This window comes from Elephas maximus, chromosome 21 (assembly GCF_024166365.1).
Source record: "Elephas maximus indicus isolate mEleMax1 chromosome 21, mEleMax1 primary haplotype, whole genome shotgun sequence".
Lineage (NCBI taxonomy): Eukaryota > Metazoa > Chordata > Mammalia > Proboscidea > Elephantidae > Elephas > Elephas maximus.
In genome coordinates this window covers 56,507,534-56,529,690 of record NC_064839.1, presented here as the reverse complement: position 1 = coordinate 56,529,690, position 22,157 = coordinate 56,507,534, and the positions used below count along the sequence as shown (strand labels likewise).

Here is a 22,157-nt window from a genome sequence, read left to right as displayed (position 1 = left end):
GAGGGAACCCTAGTGACGACCTCATGGGCCCAAAGACTGTCAAAGGCACAGAGCAGTGCCTTGCCTGGGACTAGACAAAGGCAGAGGAAGGCCCGGGCTGGTGTCAGGTGTGTACAAAATTAACTCCTCAACCTCTGCAAGCCTGATCCATAAGGCCTCCATCATCACCCCTTACTGTAGGGACACTGAGTAATGAGCAGTGAAGGGTTGGGGGCAGGTTCACCCAGACTGCTAGGGAGGGAGCTGAGAGCCCCAGTTGCTGCTCAAGGCCACTGTGACAATTCCTGGAGACCATGGACTCTGAGCTATGAGCCTGAACAGTGTGCTCCCACAGTTTCCCAGGGGGCCTCCATCAGGTCCCTACCCTCGTTCCTTGGGGATATCCTTCCCTCACACACTGGAAGCTCAGATTCCCTGGGGCACATGGCCCAGCCCTCTGAGGCCCTCCGGGGCCCTCCAGCCCCTGCAGAGGCAGGCAGTATTGTCTGGGCCCTGGCACTGTGGGTCTTGGAGTAGTAGTGGTTACCACAGTGGCATAACCCTGCTACAAATCACCCGGCTCTTGCCGGCTGTGTTTGTAGTTAGGCCTGGTCACATCAGGCTGTCCTCCTAAAGGTCCCAGTAGTTGGAAGCATGATCCCCTTTCCATAACAAGGGTCGGGAGGCATAGCCACATGCCTGTCAACAGCAAAGACCCTCACTCACTGCCCACCTAGAGGGCACCCATGTTGGACAAGGCTCTGGCCACCCACCTCCGGCTGAGCTGAGCTATGCCCAGACCCCCAGATTCACCTGCGGCTTCCCCAGTGCCACCACTAACACTTCAGAGAAATCTCACACTGCTTCCCTCAGCTGGGCAGTATCAGGCCACCCTTCTCCTGGACCCCACTGGCTCCTAGCCTGATGTCACTGGTGCTCTTGCCCCAGAGTAGGGCATGAGCAGACCCAGGGCCTCTGAGGCTGTGAGGCTGCCCACTTCCTCATGGTGTCCAGTGTGAGCTCCTGAGCAGTGTGGTGGGGTTGCGGGGAGGGAGGGGATAAGGTCTTGCTAAGTGGGCTTCAGACACCCCCTACCCCAACCACCATGACTCACCACGAACCACTGGACCCCCGCCCGCTCAGCCTCCCAAGGGCTCAGAGGTCCCACAGTGAGAGCTCAGAGTTGTCAGTTCCCCCAGACTCTGTTCTATCCTGAACAACACCCCCCGCCCCATAGCCCACTGCCCACAGCCCAGTTCAGAGGCCACAGAAGGGCAGGGTGGAGGCCTGTGGAAGCCTGCTCCACACCAGGACCACCACTCTAGAAGGGGCAGTGTGGATTGTCTGGGCAGAGAGGGCTGCTGGAGATGCAGGGCTCTGGGTTGCCCCCTTTCAAACCCAAGTGACTCTTACCAGAGTGCCCCCAAACACCCCTTCACTGGCCCCAGGGCACCCCAGCCCTCAACGGTCCTTTTCCCCCCTCTGCTGTCTTCTCCTCCTTCCCTCACGTGGAAAGCACCAGGAAACCAGCGCTGGTGGGGGCACAAGACACTGGATGCCTAAGATTTGGAACGATGCTCTAATGCCATGCAACTATTACTATGGTGCTTACTACCACTGTGGCTGACTTCACAGCAAATACCAGCCAAGACCCCTACAGGGGCAGACAAGGGGAAAAACCCAACTCTGCCTCCCTTCTAACCCCTAGGGCTGGGGCCTGCCTCTAGGTCCTAACTCCTCCACCCAGCTCCTGGCCAGGACAGCAGTACATAGTGATGCCAGTGGAGGGGAGAAGCCCTAGAAGCTCGGAGGGGGCCTCAGCTGAGGATGCTTCTTTGCTACCCCCAGCTCATTCCTGCTCCCCCACCTTCTCTCTTTCCCTGGGGTATCATGTACCCAAAGATCCCAGGTCCTCATTCGGAAAGGACACATTCTGTGCAGACACTCTCTCAGTCAGTATACGACCATAGTGGCTCAGGTCAGAGCCAAAAGACTTTTGGGGAGCCCCCTCATGTGGTAGCCAACACAGCCAGGACCTGAGATGGCAGCCACCTTTGAGACAGTACTGCAGAGGCCCCAAATACACAGTGACAGTGAAGAGGGACACCAGGCCATACTTAGCTAGGCTCCAATCGCAGTGCTCTGACTAGATAGCCACCACATTCCAGCTCCCTACTCCCCACCCCCACCCCGTAGTCAGGGGCAGATCCTGACATGTGCATTGACTTTGGAGGCTTGAAATTCTGGAGAAAAAGCCCAGGGCTGAGGGACACCCACCCCTCCCTGTCAAGGCCAGAAAAGATCAATGTTTGCCCAGAGGGCAGCCCTGGCCAAACCCAGCACAATTTGTGCAGGTCCATGACACAGTGCGTATGACTGAGGACACAGTGACTCAAGTCTCACATACAACTCACCCAGGGACCTCCAGGACTAGAGAGGCTTAGAGCCAAGGTCATAGAGCTGGTCAAGATCACTCGCCATTTGGCCTTACCTGCCACTCCTCACTGTAGGCAGCAGAAGGTACACAGGGATTCGGTGCTGCCCTGTGTCAAGGTGTGTATAGAGAGAGCTACCACTGTGCAAAAGACTGAGTCAAAAACTGGACCCCAGCAGCCAGAGGAGGGACAGAAAGAGAGGCCAATGTTGGAGCTTGAGACTTGTCAAGCTCTGACACTACCCCCCAACTAACAACCAGGACCCTGAAAGGAGCTTTGCTTCATGGTGAGGACTAAGAAGCACGAGCGGGGAGGAAGTCCTGGGTAGTGGTTGGTGGGTCTGGAGCTCAACCAGCGTCACAGACCCCTTTAAGGAAGCCAGACAGGGCCAGCCCAGTGAAGGTAAAGTTCAGCTGATAGGTGGATTTCAATAGAACATAGCCCACACCCAGTCAGAGCCCAGAAGGGGGACCTGTGCCAGGAAAGATCAGTTGGGGGACTACCTGGGGAGCCCAGGTAGGTGGCGGCCCCTCCTACCCCAGGAAAGAGACCCACCTATTTGTCCTTCAGCCTACCTGCAGACTAGTTAAACCCACTGCCCTCACCACCAGTGGGGAGATCATCCTGGAAGCAGGTCTCTGTGGAGCCCCAATTCTAACATGGACCCCTTCATGGCCCTGAGTAGGTACCTCTCCTGCCTTTGAGGATGCCACAGCAGTCAGTCAGGGCCCAGGCATGCTTTGGTACATTAAGCCCACAGTGGTGCAGCAGATGGGCATCTGCCTAGGTGGGAAGGGGTTCAGCCTATTCCTCATGCTACCTCCATGTGTGCTCACCAACGGGTTTCTCCCATATCATCATTGTGGCCCAGAGACTGCCTTCTACAGCAGGAGCCGTTGCCCCACTCAAGAAGGGTGCTGAGGGCATCACTCACCAGTTGCCGTTCCTTAGTCCAGATGGCCCAGCTCCATTCAAAAGGGATGGGGGCCTGTGGGCCTGACAACCTAGGCTCCAAGTCAGCCCTGGCCTTGGCAACTACAGTGTTATGCAGGCCTCCAGCCACCTAGCCCCAACTAGCCCTCCTTGGGGCCCTGGGCTCAGCCAGACCTGTGGTGCCCCCTTGGGCAGAGAGGCAGTCCCGCTACCAGGACCCGTGCTCTGCACCCCCCACCCCCCACACAGGAAGGTGATAAGCTCTAGGCCAGCAAGGCCTTAGAAGTCAGCTTTAAGGCATCAATTTTCCCCTCCCGCCTGTCCTTCTGGCCCTGTTGCTTAACGGACCTCCAGCCCCTCCTGCCATGCCTCTTAGCCACAAATCTGAACTTTCTTTGGCCTCTGCTCTTTCCCCTCCACTTACACACAGTACATGGAGATTTTCAAATGCTGCTTTTAGCATAAAGATAGGACCAGACTGCACATTTCCCTACGACTTGTCCCCCACCCCGCAGTCAGCAATATATTTCTTCATTCATTCCCAAATCTACAAGACTTCATTCATTCAGTAAATATTCTAGCACCCATAGTACATGTCAAGCCCTGAGAGATCAAGACGAATGCATCCTGAACCCTGGGGTTTACAGCCAAGTACAGATGACCCTCACAGCTGTGCAGACATCTGCACGCATGCAATGTGAGACCAGGAAGGAAGCTCAGGGAGTCTTGGGAGTGGATTATCAGGACATAAAACATATCTTAACACATTTAAGAGAATAAAAATCTTTAAAAGTATGTTCTAGACTACAATAGAATGAAACCAGATATTTATATCAGAAAGATAGCTGGAAAATATCAAAATATTTGGAAATTAAACAACACACTTCTCAATAACAGATGAGTCAGAAAAGAAATCTGAAAACAAATTTAAAAAAAGAAATCTGAAAACAAATTTAAAAATACTTTGAACTAAGTGGAAATGAAAAGACAATGTACCTAAATGTGTGGACGCAGTAAAAGGAGCGCTTAGAGAGACATTGATAGCATTGAATGTGTATGTTAGATAAGAAGGAAGATATAAAATCAATATTCGAAGCTTCCATTTTAGAAAACCAGAAAAGGAAGAACAAATTATTGCTGACATAAGCAAAAAGAAGATAATGAATAAAAATAGAGCAGAAATCCATAAAATTGAAAATAGACATTTAATGGAATTCGATGAAACCAAAAGCACTTCCTTTGAAGTGATCAGTAAAATTGATAAATCACTAGCCAAGCTAATCAAGAAAAGAGGACAGAAGACAAAAATTACTAATACCAAAAACGAAAAAGCAGTCATCACTACTGATCCCATGGACATTACAAGGATAATAAGGAGATATTATAAACAACTTTATGCCCACATATTTGATAACTTAGAAGGCATATAACAATTCCTTGAAAGAGGGATCTGTAGGGGCCATTGCCCCATCCCCAAGCACTGGGCACCGACGGCATCAGTGACATTCCAGGTTTGATCCTGAAGCTGCACCTTTCAGAATAACCAACCGCAGGAAGGATGCAATATCCTAACGTACAGTCCACTTAGCCAAGAGGACACAGAGTAATAGGTGGAAACAACTTGAGATCCCAAAGGCCTCCTGGAGCAGGAGGGACCAAAGGCAGCACAGACAAACCACCACAATTGTGCAGGATCCCAGCAGGGGTTTGTTCACCTTGGCAACACTGGAAACCACAGCACTCATCTGGGCTACACGCAGCAGCCCTGGAAACAGCTGTCTCTTGGCCCCCAGAGGGCTGGTGAGAGTCATCCCACCTCACCTGAGTTCCAAATCCAAATCTCTGAACACTTGGAATTCCCACTGCAGAGGGTGGACAGGGCTGTCCCAGGCAGGGGGATTGTATAGGGACATGCATCGCTGTGACAATATCAAAGAAGTAGTTCCTGGTATTACCACAGTGACACACCACCTGCCCAAAAACCCCGCCCAATGCAACACCCTGGGGTGCAGCCTGGTGGTACCCATCAACTCCCACAGGGCACATGGCATCCGATCCACCACTCACCCGTGGAAGTAGGAGTTTGGACACAAGAGGACAAGGATGTCGTACTGATGACAACAGAAAAGGAGGCCCAGCTCCTGGAGCAGTTGGAAGTCTACAGGCCTGCTATCTTAGTCATCTAGTGCTGCTGTAACAGAAATACCACAAGTAGGTGGCCTTAACAAACAGAAGCTTATTCTCTCACAGTCTACTAGGCTAGACGTCTGAATTTAGGGCGCCAGCTTCAGGGGAAGGCTTTCTCTCTCTTTTGGCTCTGAAGGAAGGTCCTGTCATCAATTTTCCTCTGTCTAGGAGCTTCTCAACACAAGAACCTCAGGTCCAAAGGATGTACTCTGCTTCTGGCGCTACTTTCATGGTGGCGCGAGGTCTCTCTGTCTCTCTACTTGCTTCTTTTATATCTGAAAAGACACTGACTCAAGATACAACTTAATCTGGTAGATTGAGTCCTGTCTCATTAACATAATGCTTCAAATTCAGCCTCATTTACATTGTAGAGGTAGGGTTCTCAATAGACAGAAAAATAGCATTAAGTAACAAAATGGTGGACAGTCACACAATATTGGGAACAATGTCCTAGCCAAGTAGACACACATTTTTGGGATACACAATTCAATCCATAACACCAGCTCTGCACAACAGAGGTGGAAACGAAACAGGCATTCACCAGGGTGTTTTGATCTTTCCTCATGTGTGCACAGAGAACAACAAGAGGGTCGAAAGGTGGGCTAGTGCCTGGGATCACAGAGAAGAGCCAAGCCTGGTAGGCATGGGGGGAGAGGGAGAGGGGACATGCCCAGGCCATTTACACTCTCTATATACTTCAAAATTTTCACCAGGCACAGATACTGAGCTTATAATGGAATTTGTAGTGAATGAATGTAAGTGTATTTTTTGAAAACTTATACCTAGACAGTGCTAGCAGTTCTCCAGGTCCTGAGCTATGCAAGACTTTTGTCCCTCCCACTTGCCCATCTGTGGAGCTCAGGGTCTCTGGATGCCATCCACCCCTGACTCCATGAGGGAGAAGCCAGCAAAAGAACAAAGAGTCCTCTGAGCCGAGACAGCAAGGCACAAATCAGAGGTGGAGTCAGGCAGTCCTGTCAGGGCATTGTGCTCCAGGCCAGACTGGGAGGAAGAAGAGGGCAGGGCCTGGGGCAGCTGCTGACCCACAGCCACAGCTGGGAGGGGCTCCTAGGACCCAGGTCTCTGCCCATAAGGCACACCCTATGCTCTCACAGAATAAGTGGCAAACTGCAGAATCACTGTCCTAGGTGTCCCCCTGCCGTGTGCTGGAGAACCCCGGACCTCCCACATTGGCTTCTGCTCCCTCCTTGCACCTTCCTGGGGCAGGTACTGCTGGCCCCTAGGATATAAAAAGCCCCCAAGTAATCCATGCACAGTGGGGATGGGCACTCACCCAACCTGGGTGCTGCTGCAGTAGAGGGCAGGCTGATTTCCTAAATGGACAGATACCCACCAGCTCAGGTGGAGTCACATGACAGGCTGACATAGCCATTCCACCCTGAGAGGCCCCCCCAGTGTTTCAGCAGGCAACCTCTAAGGCAGAGAGCCCAGCCCTAAGCTCAGGTCTCTACCTCTGGGGCTGTCTGCCCACCATCCTGCCAGAGAGGGGTTGAGGACAGGCATGCACCACTGTGGTATTACTGTGGTGGTTCTGGTTCTTATGGCCACAGCCTCACAATGCCTTGCAAAAACCCATCCCTACACCCCAGGCCCTTCCGCCAGTCACTAAGGCCTCATCCAGGATTTTGAAAGGTGTTATGGATCAAATTCTGTCCCTCAAAACAATGTGTTATAAATCCTAACTCCTATTTTTTTTTTTTTTATATAGTACCAAGAATTCCATTTGGGAATGGTTTTTTTTTTGTGTGTACTGAGGCACTATTAATGTAAGGTGTATCTTGAGTCAATCTTTTGACATAAAAAAGAACAGATTAAGGAGGCAAACTGGTACATGACAGAAGCCACATGAACTTCTTCTAGGAATAGAAGTTGAAAAGAGGCAAGGACTCTCCTCAGAGCAGACACAGAGAGAAAGCCTGACTCTAGTGTCAGCGCTCTGAATTCAGACTTCTAGCCTCCTAAAGGGTGAGAAAATGCATTTCTGTTAGTCAAAGTCACCACTTGTGGTATTTCTCCTATAGCAGCAGTATATAATTAAGACAAACAGGGACACACCACCGTGGATTCCGGGGGTACTACAGCCATGTGGCCCATGACCCAAACCAGCAGGTATGGTTCCCCTGTGGTGACATGGCTCCCTGGACGACCAAGCCCCTGGAGCATAACCACAGAGACCTCACCAGCGAAGTCCATACTAGTCATGAAACAGATGGTACAAAACTAACCCCCAACTCAGCCTAATCTCGCTCATAGTGGGTACACTCCTCCTGGTCCACCCCCGCCCCCGCACCCCCCGATGGGCTTTGTCTGCTGGCTTATATTAGACAATCCAGAAAAGTCACTCTTCCTCCTTTGGGGCTGCTCAAGATATCAGGGCCAATGCTTGGCATCTCAGACACACTACTCTGTGATTCCTCCCATTTTGGAGAGGGGCAGCAAGAACATTGGGCTTTACCTGGTGTCCTGGCACCGTCCGAGCCCTGCCATCACTGGGCCTCTTGGTCATACTTCCCTGTACCCCACACCAACCTGTTACCCACACCCACCCAGGAAACAGAGTGATTGAGAATTGAACCTTGCTATCTTGGTTTTACCTATGAGGAGTGTAGGTGAGGCTGAGTGGTTTGGTTTTAGAATTTATTGTCCCAGTGGAAAGGCTAGGTAGGCAACTCTAGGAGAGGTACCAGGTAGGTGCAATTGAGGGTTGGGGTGTCCAGCGGGCCTGGGGACTTCAAGTAGCCTCTAACCAACTGTCCATGCCCACAAGGGGGCACGTCCAGGGCCCTAACCAGGGGGGCTGCCCAGGAGAGGTGGCAGTGCTGGCAGGACACTGGTCAACCAGGTCCAAGCAGCCAGGGCCTGGCATGGCCCCTTTCTTATGGATAAGTCATGCAGGGCCCCTAGACCAGCCTGGGCTTCTATGAGCCACGCCCCTCACTTGATCACCCTTAGGAGCCAACCAAGAATCATCCTTACACTTCAGAAACAAAGAACTTCTGGTAATGGCTCTCTCCCATCCCAAGTCTGTCCCTGGCCACTGGTCAGCTAGTCCATCCTGCATGAGAACAGCCCACAGAAAACAGACACCCTCGGGCAGCTCTCCTGTACAGACCCCACTTCAGGGAAGGAAGTGTGGGTACCTCACTATGCACCTGCATGCATGACAACAGCCCCTGGGGGCTGGGTTCCTCCCTACCTTGCTGAGTACAATGTAACCTCAAACTCTTTCCCAGTGGCCAGGACCATAGGGACTGGGCCAGGCTGCCTGCCTGCCCTGTGTACAGAGAAGACCACTGAGCAGAGGTCTGGGGTCCGGGACACTGGTTGCCTGGGTCAGGTGAGCCCACTAAAGAGCCAGGAGCAGGGCAAGGGCCCACGAACCCAGGACTTTTTGTCAAGGACCCTCCCATTCTGTAATAACTTCCACAGTGACAGATCCAGCAGCAAAAATCCTCCCTTCAGCTCCCAGCCCACCACAGCCCAGGTCAGCCACAGACCCAGGGACAACATCCATCTGCCCCTTAGCTGGTGGCTCCCCAGCCCAGCCTGCACTCTCACCTTAGCTGCCCAGGATCCCAGGATATGTCCACAGGTAATCACTCAAGACCTGAGATAGCACCAGAAGTCCACTGTGGACCACAGAGCCAGGCACCCACAGGGGGAGGCAGCAGCCTTACTAGCAACCCTTCCCTACACTCCTGAGGAAGCACTGTTCCCACTGTCTACTCCAACGTGAGGGAGCCCAGCCTTGGAAAAGGGTCCTAGGGAAGTCAGGTAGGGAGTCAGTTCCTGATCTGCCTGGCAGCCTCCAGAGGCTGACAGAGGAAAGGAAACTGTAGCTAGGTCAGTATTCACTGTACAGAACTTCGCTGGGGGAGCATGTCAGGTGGGGCTCCTTTGGGCAGGAACTCACCCCTAGCCTGTCATGGACACCTACCCACCTCGAGGCCTCCAGGAGCTTCTCCCCAGGAGAAGGTTAGTGTAGGGCTCTCTGCACATCGGTGTCTGGCTGAGGTCATCATCAGGGACACTGTACTGGAAATCTGCCAGCCCCCAGGGAAGAGCGTCCCAGAGCAGGCCCTCCAGGAGCAAGTCCCAAAGGAATCCCTTCTCCGTCTCCTAGGATGGGAACCAGGTGGATTCAGGTGGGACATGAGCTCAGGTGAGTCCTGATTCAGTTCCTCTAACACACACCCAGAGCATACGCTCTAAACCTTTCCTCCTCCTCCCAGCCCAATACCAGAGACCTGTAGGCTGGCATACACCCCTCTTTTCTACTCCCTGGCACCCATCCCAGACAGTCCCAGACCCCCACAGGCAGAGCAGGACAGATGGAGGTCCTACCACCCAGCCTGCGGCCCTTCAGGAGGCCCCCAAGCATCCAGGCTGACATCTACACTGTCTCCGGTCTCCTGGCCACCTATGCCCCCTCGGTGGCTGCCTCACCCTTGACCTTCCAGCACCACTGACAACTTCCTTCCCTTCCCCTCATCCAGCCTAACAGATAGCCCCACAGCTGTGACTACAGAGTGAGGCTGGCCACCTGGACCCTCTGTGCTTCTGTGGATACAGCCAGCCTGCCTAGGCCCCAGCCGCAGATTTTCTCATAGAGCATCGAGCTGTGGTAGATGACAAAGACTATGATGATCACAGTGGCACAAACCATAGCAGCAACCACCTGCTCCACACAAGCCCTAGTGCCTCCAAGACCCTCGGGTGGGGGGTGTGGAGGAAGGGCAGTTGGAGGGTGTCCCTCTGTGAGTCTGGCCACCTAGAGGGAGAGCATAGTTATGCTTGGGGTGGGGACCCCAGTGATGACCACATGGACCAAAGGATGCTCGAAGGGGCAATGTAGGACCAGGCCTGGGACTAGGCAAAGGGTGAGGGAGGCCCAGGCTGCTGTCAGGAATTTACACAATTAACCCCTCCTCTGCCAGCTTGCCTATATCATCACTCCCACACCATGGGAAACTGAGGTATGAGCAGTGAAACGCCTGGGGCAAGCCCACCCAGATAGCTAGGGAGGGAGCTGAGAGCACCAGCTGCTGGCTCAGGCTACTGGGGCAATTTCTGGAGACCAAGGACTCTAAGCCATGAGCCCGGAGAGTGTACCCCCACAATTCCCCAGGGGCGTCCATTAAGACCCCACGCTCTTGTGGAGATATCTTTCCCCCACACCACTGCTAGCTAAACCTCTTAGGGGCTCCTGGCCCAGCCCCCTGAGGCCCTCTGTGGCCCTCTAGCCCCTGCAGGGGCAGGCAGTTTTGTCTGAGTCACTGTCACTGTGGATCGTAGAGAAGTAGTAGTTACCACAATGGCATGGACCCTGCTAAAAACCACCTGACTCCTGTCGGCCATATTAGTAGCTAGGCCTGGTCACCTCATGCTGTCCTCCCAAAGGTCCTGGAGGTTGGAAGCGTGATCTCCTCTTCATAACAAGGCTCGGGAAACATAGCCACATGCCAGTCAACAGCATAGACCATCACCCGCTGCCCACCTAGGAGGCACCCCTGCAGGAGAAGGCTCTGGCTATCCACCTCCAGCTGAGCTGAGTGGTGCCCAGACCCCCAAGTGCCCAGGCCCCAGCTTCAGTAGCAGCACCCCTAACAGTTCAGACAAACCACACAATGCTTCCCTCGGCTGGGCATTCTTAGACCACCCTTCCGCTGGACTGCTCTGGCTCTTGGCCTGGTCTAACTGACTCTCCTGCCCCTGAGCAAGGGGACGAGCTGACCTAGGGCCTCTGAGGCTGTGAGGCTACCCACTGCCTGGTGGTGGCCAGCGTGACCTCCTGTGCAGAGAAGGATGAGGTCTTGCTAACTGGGCCTCAGACACCTGACATCTCACTCACCACCTCACAACCTGAACTACCAGACCACTGACCACAAAGCCCCCAGACGGCCCTGAGACCCCACAATGAGATCAAAGAACTTTCAATGTTCCCAGACTCTCCTTTTCCCTAGACAAACCCTCAATAGAACCACTGATTATGGTCCAGTCCAGAGGCCACAGAAATGAGAATGAAGGGCTTGAAAGCCTGCTCCACAACTGGGACACCAAGCCAGGAGACGCAGAGGGGATTGCCTGGGCAGAGATGCATGCTGGAGACCCCCGGGCTCTAAGTTGCTCCCTTTCAGGCCTCAGTTCCTCTTAGCCCCATGTATCCCTTCACTTCCCCCAGGGCAGCCCAGCCCTCAACTCTTCTTCCCTCTGCTGTGGTCTCCTCCTTCCCTCAAGTGGGAAGCACCTGGAAACCATGCCAGATGTGGGCGCAGAGGCTGGATGCCCAAGATTTGGTATGAGGCTCTAATGCTGTGATGTTACTATAGTGATGACTACTACCACAGTGACTGACTTCCCAGCAAATACCAGCCAAGACAACTGCAGGGGCAGACACGGGAAGAACCCATCCCTACCTCTTTTCATAGCCCTGGTGGTGGGACCTGTCTCCAGGTCCCATCTCCTCCACCTAGTGCCTGACTGGGGCAGCAGTAGATAGTGATGCTGGTAAAGACAAGGGGTCCTGGCAGCTGACGGGGGTGGGGAGAGGGGCAAAAAGCTCTGCTGAGGATGCTCCTTTAGCACCCCAACTGCATTCCTGTCACCCCTGGTCTCTTCCTCCAGAGTTCTCAGGGTCCCCAAGAACGATGGATCCACACTCTGGGAACGGGGACATTCTGCACAGGACCATCTCTCAGTGGGGTTACTCCCATAGTGGCTCAGGCCAGAGCAAAAAAGACTTTCGGGGGGGTCTCCTCATGTGATAGCCAACACAGCCAGGTGGCCGACCCTTTTGGGCAGCACTGCAGAGGCCTGGAGTGCCCAGTGACAGTGGAGAGAGGGACACCAGGCCACCTTGACCTGGGCTACAATCACAGTGCTGTGATTCAGATGGCCACTCCATTGCAGTTCCCACTGACCCTGCAACCAGTGGCAGATTCTAACCTGTGCATTGACTTTGGAGACTTGGACTTCTGGAGAACAGACCAGGGCTGAGGGACACCCACCCCATCCTGCCAAGGCCAGAAAAGGCCAATGTTTGCCCAGGAGAATGTCCCTGGCCAGACCCAGCAGAATTTGGGCAGGCCCACAATATACTGGTTATTATGGCTGGGACCACAGTGACACACATCACACGTAAAACTCACCTAGTGCCTTCTTTACTAGAGAGGCTCAGAGCCAATGCCATAGAGCTTGTCAAGACCACTCTCCACGCAATCGTGCCTGGTGCCCAGCCCTGCAGACAGCAGGAGGTACAGAGGGATTCTGTGCTGCCCCGTGTCAAGGTGGGTATGGTTGGAGCTACCACTGTTTGAAAGACCGAGTCAAAAACTGGATCCCAGCAGCTACTGGAGGGGCAGAAACAGAGGCCAGGGCTAGAGCTCGAGACCTGCCAAGCTCTGACACTGACTCCACCGTAACAGCAGGGACCCTAAAAGGGGCTTCGATTGATTGTGATGACTAAGAAGCATGAACTGGGGAGAAAGACCAAGTGACTGGATTGCAGGGGTGTGTCCACTGTGTGACTAGAGCTCAACCAGGGTCATAAACCCCTTTCAGGAAGCCCAAAAGAGCACAGTGAAGGTGAAGTTCAGCTGATAGGTACAGTTCCAAAAGAACACAGCCCTCACCCAGTCAGAGGTGGGAAGCAGAAGTTTACAGGAAGGCTTAGCTGCGGTCCTTCCTGGGGAGCCAGGGTATTTGGTGGCTCCTCCCACCCAAGGAAAAAGGCCTGTACCTGTTTCCGCCTATTCGTCCTGCAGCCCACCTACAGCCTAGTCAAGTCCACTAGAGGGGAGATCAGCCCGGCAGCCAGGTCACTGTGGAACCCCCACGTCAGCCTGTACACCTTCACGGCCCTGAGTAGGTACCTGTCCTGGCTTTTCGGATGCCACACCAGTCAGTCAGGTTCCAGGCTCCTCTTGGTACATCAAGAGCATAGTGGAGCAGCAGGAGCTCATCTGGCTCGGTGGGACAGGGCCCAGCCCACTCATCAGGCTACCCCCATGTGTGTTCACAAACCTGTGTCTCCCATATCATCACTGCAGCCCAGAGCCTGTCTTCTACATCAGGAGCCAGTGCCCCACCCAAGTACGGTGCTCAGGGCATCACTCACCAGCTAACTTTCCTGGGTCCAGATGGGCCAGCTTCAGTGAAAGGGGATGGGGTCTGTGGACCTGACATCTGGGGCTCCAGGTCAGTCATGGCCTAAGCTACAGCAGGCTTATACAGGCCTCCAGCCACTTAGCCCTTCTTAGGAGTCTGGGGCTCAGCCAGGCCTTTGGTGCCCCTTGGGCAGCAAGGCACTCTTACCGCCGGGCTCCACACCCCACACACACAGGAAGCAGATGAACTCTAGGCCAACAAGGTCTCAGAAATCAGTTTTAATGCATCCATTGTCCCTTTCTGCCCCTCATTCTGGCCCTACTACTCCCCAGACCTCGAGACCCTCCTGCTCTGCCTCTCAGCCACAAACCTCCACTTCCTGTGGTCTAGGCCCTTCCTCATCCACTTACACACACAATATGGAGAATTTCAAATGTTGCTATTAACATAAAAATAGGATCAGCAAGCACATTGCTCTGCAACTTCCCTCCCCCCCTCCACACCCTGCCAAGGCAACAATATATTTCTTCATTCATGCCTAAAGCCACAAGATTCCATTCATTCAGTAAATATTCTAGCACCCCTAGTGCATGGCAGGCCCTGAGAGGTCAAGACAAATGCATCCTGACCTCTGGGGGTTTATAGCCAAGTACAAATGACCATCATAGCAGTGTAAACATCTGCATGCATACAATCTGACACCAGGAAGGAAGCTCAGGTGGTCTTGGGAGTGGATCATCAAAACAGAAAAAACACCTTAACACATTTAAAAGAATAAAAATCATTAAAGTTTGTTCTAGACCACAGTGAAATTAAACTAGAAATCAATAACAGAAAGTTAGATGGAAAATGACAAAATATTTGGAAGTTAAACAACACTCCTTTCAATAAGACATGGGTCAAAAGAGAAGTCTGAGAGAAATTTAAAAATACTTTGAACTAAATAGAAATGGAAAGACAACTTATCAAAACGTATGGAATGCAGCAAAAGGACTGCTTAGAGAGACATTTATAGCATTGAATGCATATATTCGAAAAGAAGAAAGATAGGAAATCAATATTCTAAGCTTACATTTTAGAAAAGCAGAAGAGCAAGAATAAATTAAATCTGACAAGCAAAGAGAAGACAAATAATAAAAATAGAGCAGAAATCAATGAAATTGAAAACAGAAATTTAATAGGTAAAAAATCAATGCAACCAAAAGGAGGTACTTCAAAGACATCAGAAAAATTGATAAATCACTAGCCAGGCAAACCAAGAAAAGAGGAGAGAAGATATAAATCACTAATACAAAAAAGGAAAAAGGAGTCATCACTACTGATCCCATGGACATTACAAGGATAATAAGGAGATATTATGAACAACTCTATGCCACATATTTTTTTAAATAATTTTTATTGTCCTTTAAGTGAAAGTTTACAAATCAAGTCAGTCTCTCACATATAAACTTATATCCACCTTACTACACACTCCCATTTACTCTCCCCCTAGTGAGTAGGCCACTCCCTTCTTCCAGTCTCTCCTTTGGTGACCCTTTTGCCAGTTTCTAACCCTCTCTACCCTCCCAACTCCCCTCCAGACAGGAGATGCCAACACAGTCTCAAGTGTCCACCTGATACAAGTAGCTCACTCCTCATCAGCATCTCTCTCCAACCCATTGTGCAGACTATTCCATGTCTGATGAGTCATCTTCGGAAATGATTCCAATCTGGGTCAGCAGAAGGTTTGGGGGCCATTACCACTGGGATTCTTCTAGTCTCAGTCAGACCATTAAGTCTGGTCTTTTTATGAGAATTTGGGGGCTGCATCTCACTGTTCTCCTGCTCCCTCAGGGCATCTCTGTTGTGCTCCCTGTCAGGGCAGTCATTGTTTGTGGCCAGGCACCATCTAGTTCTTCTGGTCTCACGGTGATGTAAGTCTCTAGTTCACGTATGCCACACATTTTATAACTTAGATGGAATATAACAATTTCTAGAAAGAGGGTTCTGCAGGGGCCACTGCCCCATCAACAGGTCCTGGGCACCCAGGGTGTGAGGTACTTCCTAGGTTTGATCTCGAAGTTGCAGGTTTCAGCAGACCCAACCTCAGAAAGGATTCAGTACCCTAATGGCTCCCAGCCCACTCAGCCAAGAAGGACACAGCTTAATAGATGGAAACAACTCGAGATCCCAAAGCCTCCTGGAGCAGGACGGACCAATGGCAGCACAGACAAACCACTGCACTTGCTCAAGATCCCAGCAGGGGTTTGTTCACCATAGGGCCCCTCCTTGGCAACAGTGGAACCCGCGGCACTCACCTGGGCCACACATAGCAGCCCTGGAAACACCCCTCTCTTGGCCCCCAGAGGGCTGGTCAGAGTCATCCCACCACACCTGAGTTCCAAACCCAAACCTATGGAACTCTTGGAATTCCCACTGCAGAGGGTGGATGGGGCTGTCCCAGGCAGGAGGATTGTATAGGGACATGTGTCACCATGACAATACTGCAGTGATAGTTATAGTGACCCTTACTGCCACTACCACAGAGGCAGAGCACCTGCCTAAAAGCCCCACCCAAAGCTCTGGATGCAACACCCTGGCGTGCAGCCTGGTGGTGCCCATGTACTCCCACAGGGCACATGACAGGTGACCTGCCACCCACCCGCAGAAGTAGGCATTCAGAGACAATGGGACAAGGATGTCCCACTGATGAAAACAGAAGAGGAGGCCCAACTCCTGCTTCATCAAGGGCAGTTGGAGGCCTGCTGACCAGCCGTCTTATTACCTAGTGCTGCTGGAACTGACATACCACAGGTGGGTGGCTTGAACAAACAGAAGTTTATTCTCTCATAGTCTGGTAGGGTAGAAGCCTGAAAACAGGGTGCCAGCTTCCAGGGAAAGCTTTTTCTCTCTGTGGGCTCTGGAGGAAAATCCTTGTCATCAATTTCCCTGTCTAGGAGCTTCTCAGCACAGGAACCCCCAGTCCAAATGACATGCTCTGCTCATGGCACTACTTTCTGGGTGGCATGAGGTCTCCCTGTCTCTCTGCTTGCTTCTCTCTTTTATATCTCAAAGGAGATAGATTCAAGATGCAACTGAATCTTGTAGATTGAGTCCTGCCTCGTTAACATAATGTCCTTAATTCTGCCTTCTTTACATCATAGAGGTATGATGTACAACGCACAGGAAAATCACATCAAATGGCAAAGTGGTGAACAACCATACAACACTGGGAACCAAGGCCTAGCCAAGTTGACACACATTTTTGGGAGACCAGCTCTGCACAAGGGAGGTAGAACAGAGGCATGCATTCATCCGGGTGTTGTGATCTTTCCTCATGTGTGCACAGAGAACACCAAGAGGGTAGCAAGGTAGGTTCATGCCTGTGATCACAGGGGAGAGCCTAGACTGGTAGGCAGGGGTGAAGCGGGAAAGGCGACATGCCCAGAGCATTTACAGTCTTCTTTATATTTTACAATTTTCACCAGGCGCAGATACTGCATTTATAATGGGATTCGTAGGGAAGGAATGTAAGTATATTTTTTGAAAACTTACCTCTTGGAAGTGTTGGAACTGCTCCACGTCTTGAGCTGCAACTTCTGTCTCTCCCACCTGCCCCTTTGTGGAGCTCAGGATCTCTGGGCACCATCCACCCGTTACTCCATGAGGGACAAGCCAGCAAAAGAAGTAAGGGTCCCCTGCAAAGGAACAGCAAGGCACAAGTCCAAGGTGGAGGCAGGTTCCCATCTCCAGGCATCCTCATAGAGGCCAGCCTTGAAGGACACAGAGGGCAGTGCATGGGGTCATTGCCGACCTACAGCCACAGCTGGGAGGAGCTCCTAGGACCTAGATCTCTGCCCCTAAGGCACACCCTGTGCTCTCACAGAATTAGGAGGAAACTTCCAATTCACAGTCCTACCTTTCCCTCCTCCTGGGCTCCAAAACCCTGGACCTCTAATCTTGAACTCTGCTCCCTCCTCCTGGGTCAGGTACTGCTGGCCCTGAGGATATAAAAGACTCCCATATAACCTATGCACTCACCAACCCTGGGTGCTGCTGTAGAGGCAGGGGATTGGCTGATTCTGGACAGACACCCACCAGCTCAGCCACGCCACCCTGAGAGGCCCCCCAGATGTTTCAGCAAGCAACACCTTGGCAGAGCCCAGTCCTGAGTTCAGGTATCTACCTCTGGGGTAGCCTGCCTGGCATCCTGCCAGAGGAGGATTAGGGGCAGGCCTGCACCTCTGTGGCATTACTGTGGTAGTTCTAGTTGCTATGCCCACAGCCTCACAATGTCTTGCAAAAGCCCATCCCGATGTCCTAGCCCTTGCCACCAAACACTGTGGGCCTGCCTAGGATTTTGAAAGGTGTTACAGATTGAACTGTGTCCCTCAAAACACGTGTTGTAAATCCTAACCCCTAATCCTGTGGCTGTAATTCAAGAATGAGTTTTCTTTTTTATATTAATGAGTCAGTATTAGCGTAGAATGTGTCTTGAGTTGACCTCTTTTGAGAATGAAAGAGCAGATTAAGCAAGCAAACAAGTACATGTTACAAGCCACTTGGTCTTCCATGGAACCTAGCAATAGGATCTGAAAGAAGACAAAGACATTTCTCCAGAGCAGGAAGAGAAAGAAAGCATTCCCATAGACCCAGTGCTCTTAATTTGGACTTCGAGCCTCCTAAAATGTGAGAAAATAAATTTCTATTTGTTAAAGTCACTCACCCATGGTATTTCTGCTATAGCAGCACTAGATAACTAAAACAAGCAGGGACACACCACCATGGACTCATAGGGATACTGCAGTTTCTCAGTTCCCTAGTACTACTATAACAGAAACGCCATAAGTGATCGGCTTTAACAACATTCACAGTAAAGTTGGCTAAAAGTCCAAATTCAGGGCATCAGCTTCAGGGGAAGGCATTCTCATCAATCTTTCCCTTGACTAGGACCTTCTCAGCACAGGGACCCTGGGGTCTAAAGGACAGGCTGTGTTCCCAACACTGCTTTCTTCGAGGTATGAGGTTACCCCTGTCTCTCTGCTCGCTTCTCTCTTTTGTATCTCAAGAGATTGCTTCAAGACACAGTCCAATATTGTACATTGTGTCCTGCCTCACTAACACAACTGCCACCCATTGTCTCTCATTAATATCATAGAGACAGGATTTACAAGATATAGGAAAATCACACAACACCAGAAATCATGGTCCAGGCAAAAAATATGCACATTTTGGGGGGGACATAATTCAATTCATGATGCACAGCCATGCAGCCTATGACCCAAACCAGCAGGTACAACTGTCACAGTGATGACATGGTTCCTTGGAACATCAAACTCCCGGGCAGTCACCATGGAGACCTCGACAGAGAGGCCAAAGCCAAGCCCCAAACTCAGCCTAATCTAGGTCTTAGTGGGTACTCTCCTCTTGAACCCCATCCCAACCATGACCATTGTCTGCTGGCTTCATTTGGACAACCCTCAAAAGTCTCCCCTCCTCACTCAGGGTTAGTCAACATATCGGGGCCATGGATGGGCACCTCAAATGCACCACTCCTCAATGTCCCTCCCCCCATTTTAGACAGAGGGAGCACATTTGGATTCCCTACTACCGCAGTCCACCAGCTAGCCCTGCAGCTGTGACCACAGAATAACGCTGGCCTCCTGGACCCTCTCTGCTTCTGGCACATGGCAAGCCAGCCCTGGCTCCAGACCCAGTTCTTGTCACAGAGTGTCAAGCTGTAATAGATGACTACGACTATGGTGATCACAGTCGCAACACCCAGAGCAGCAACAACCTGCTTCACCCAAGCCCCAGTGCCTCCCAGACCCTGAAACATGAGGCAGGGGGAGGGCAGTTGGAGGGTGCGCTTCTGTGAGTCTGGCCACCTGAAGGAGAGAATAGTTGTGCTTGGGGTAGGGACCACAGTGACAACCACATGAGCCCAAGGTTCGTCAAAGGGGCAGTGCAGAGCCTGGCCTGGGACTAGGCAAAGGCAGAGGCAGGCCCAGGGCTGGTGTCAGGCATGTACACAATTATGCCCTGATCCTCTGTCTGTCTGACCGTAGGGCCTGCATCATCATTCCCTCACCAGGCAGAAACTGAGGCATGAGCTGTGAATGATTTGGGGCAGGCTGCCCCAGACTGCTAGGGGCGAGCTGAGAGCCCTCGCTGCTGGCTTAGGCTACTGGGGCAATTCCTGGAGACCAAGGACTCTGATCCATGATCCTGGTGATTGTGCCTCCATGTTTTCCCAGGGGGCCTCCACTAAGCCACCATTCTCTCTCCCTGGGGATATACTTCCCCCACTGTACTGGCAGATTAGCCTCCCGGGGGCACCAGGCCCAGCCCTCTGAGGCCCTCTGTGGTCCTCCAGCCACTACAAGGGCAGGAAATATTGTCTGGGTCCCTGTCACTGTGGGTGGTGGAGTATTAGTAGTTACCACAGTGCCATGGCCCCTGCTCAAAATCGCCTGGCTCCTGCCAGCCATATTGGCAGCTAGGCCTGGTCACCTCATGCTGTCCTCCCAAATGTTCCAGTAGTTGGAAGTGTGATCCCCTCTCCATAACAAGTCTCAAGATACACAGCCACATGCCTGTCAACAGCAAAGACCCTTACGCACTACCCACCTAGGAGGCACCTGTGCAGAAGAGGACTCTGACTATCCACTACCGGCTGAGCTTAGTGGTGCTCAGATCCCCAGGCCCCCAGGCCCCAGCCTCCCCAGCAGCACCCCTAACCGTTCAGGGAAACCACACAAAGCTTCCCTCTGCTGGGCAGTCTCAGGCAACCTTTCCCCTGGCCTGCACTGGCTCCTAGCATGTCCTCACAGACTCTCTTGCCCCTTCCCAAGGGCAGGAACAGACCCAGGGCCTCTGAAGCTGTGAGGCTGCCCACTGCCTGGTGGTGGCGAGCATAAATTCCTGTGCAGGGAAGGGTGAGGTCTTGCAACCTGGGCTCAGACAACCCTATCCCACTCACCACCTCCCACCCTGAACCACTTGATCCCTGCCTGCTCAGTCCCCTGAAGGCCCTGAGACCCCACACTGAGAGTTCAGAGCTGTCAGTGCCCCCTGATTCTGCCCTACCCTGGACAACACCCCCAATAGAATCACAGCCCACAGCCTGGTCCAGAGGCCACAAGAGGGCAGTATGGAGGCCTGTGCAAGCCTGCTCCACACCAGGGTCACCAATCCAAAGGCGTGAAGAAGACTACCTGGGCAGAGATGGGTGGTGGTAGCCCCAGGGCTCTGGGTTTTCCCCCTTTCAATCCCCAGTGACTCTTACCAGAGAGCCACAGTGACACACATCTCAAACAGAACTCATCCAGTGGTCTCCAGACTAGAAAGGCTCACAGCCAAGCCCACAGAGCGCCTCAAGCCCACACCCACACACCCATGCAGCCTCTGCCTGGGGCCCTTCTCCAAAGGCAGTAAAAGGTACAGAAGGATTTTGTGCTGCTCTGTGACAAGGTGGGTATGGTGGTAGCTACCACTGTGTGAAAGGCCAAACGAAAAACTGGATTCTAGCAGAAAGTGGATGGACAGGTGCCAGCAGAGGCAGGGGTCAGGGAGAAAGGCCAGTGGTGGAAAACTAAGGCCTGCCAGGTTCAACACTAACCCGAGGCTTACAGCCTAGACTCCGCACGGGCTTTACTTCATGATGAGGACTAGAAAGCGTGAGCTGGGGAAGAACTTCTGAGGAGTGAATTTGGGGTACCGTTTTTTTTTTTTTTTGGTTTTTTTTTACTGGGTGACCAGAGCTCACTAAGGGTCATAGACCCCGTTCAGGAAAGCTGACAGGACCAACACCCTGAAGGTGAAGTTCAGCTCATATGTGGATTTCCAACAGTACATACCCACACTGGGTCAGAGCCAGAGAGGTAGAATTATGCCAGGAAGACTCAAATGGAGGCATCCCTGGGGAGCCCAGGCAGGTGGTAGATCCTCCTACCCCCTGACTAGGGGAAGAGACCTTCAACACTTCTGCCTCTTTGTCTTTCAACCTACCTGCAGCTAAGCCAAGGCTTTTGCTCTCAGAGCCAGGGGAGATATCATCCTGGCAGTAAGGTCTCTATGGAGTCCCAGTCCTTCCTGTACCCCTCCATGGCCTTCAAAGTACCTGTTTTGGCTTTCTGGACACTACACCAGTCAGTCAGGGTCCAGGCTCCTCTTGGTATATCAAGAGGATAGTGGAGCAGCAGGAGCTCATCTGGCTGGTTGGGACAGGGCTCAACCCATTGCCCATGCTACTCCCATGTGTGCTCAACAACCTGTTTCTCCCATATCATCACTGTGGTCCAGAGTGTGTCTTCTATAGCACGAGTCGGTGCCCCACACAAGAAGGGTACTCAGGGCATCACTCCCCAGCTGCCTTTCCTGGGTCCAGATGGGCCGGCTCATCAAAGGACATAGGAGTCTGGGGACCTGACACTCTGGGCTCCAGGTCAGCCCTGGCCTTGGCCACTGCAGGGTTATGTCCGCAACCAGCCTCCTAGCCCTCCTTGGGAGGCCTGA

At 52.3% G+C, this 22,157-nt stretch overlaps 1 protein-coding gene across 50 annotated transcripts in view; it reads right to left on the bottom strand.

The window, feature by feature from the left end:
- The window catches only part of LOC126064689 (uncharacterized), a 302,693-nt gene that overhangs the window by 126,887 nt on the left and 153,649 nt on the right, over positions 1-22,157 (bottom strand). For 38 of the 50 annotated variants that reach the window (XR_007514593.1, XR_007514594.1, XR_007514579.1 and 35 more), the window contains 2 exons: positions 17,560-17,641; positions 17,196-17,338 (listed from right to left, as the gene is read on the bottom strand). The exons of 7 other annotated variants lie outside the window; for them this stretch is intronic. Coding sequence is in view for 26 of the 43 variants with exons in the window: in XM_049863900.1 (XP_049719857.1) it covers positions 17,196-17,338; positions 17,560-17,641 (225 nt within the window). In the remaining 17 variants the exon portion in view is untranslated. The remainder of the gene's footprint in view (positions 1-17,195; positions 17,339-17,559; positions 17,642-22,157) is intronic. 5 more of the 50 variants (XR_007514591.1, XR_007514592.1, XM_049863904.1 and 2 more) reach the window with 2 other exon arrangements.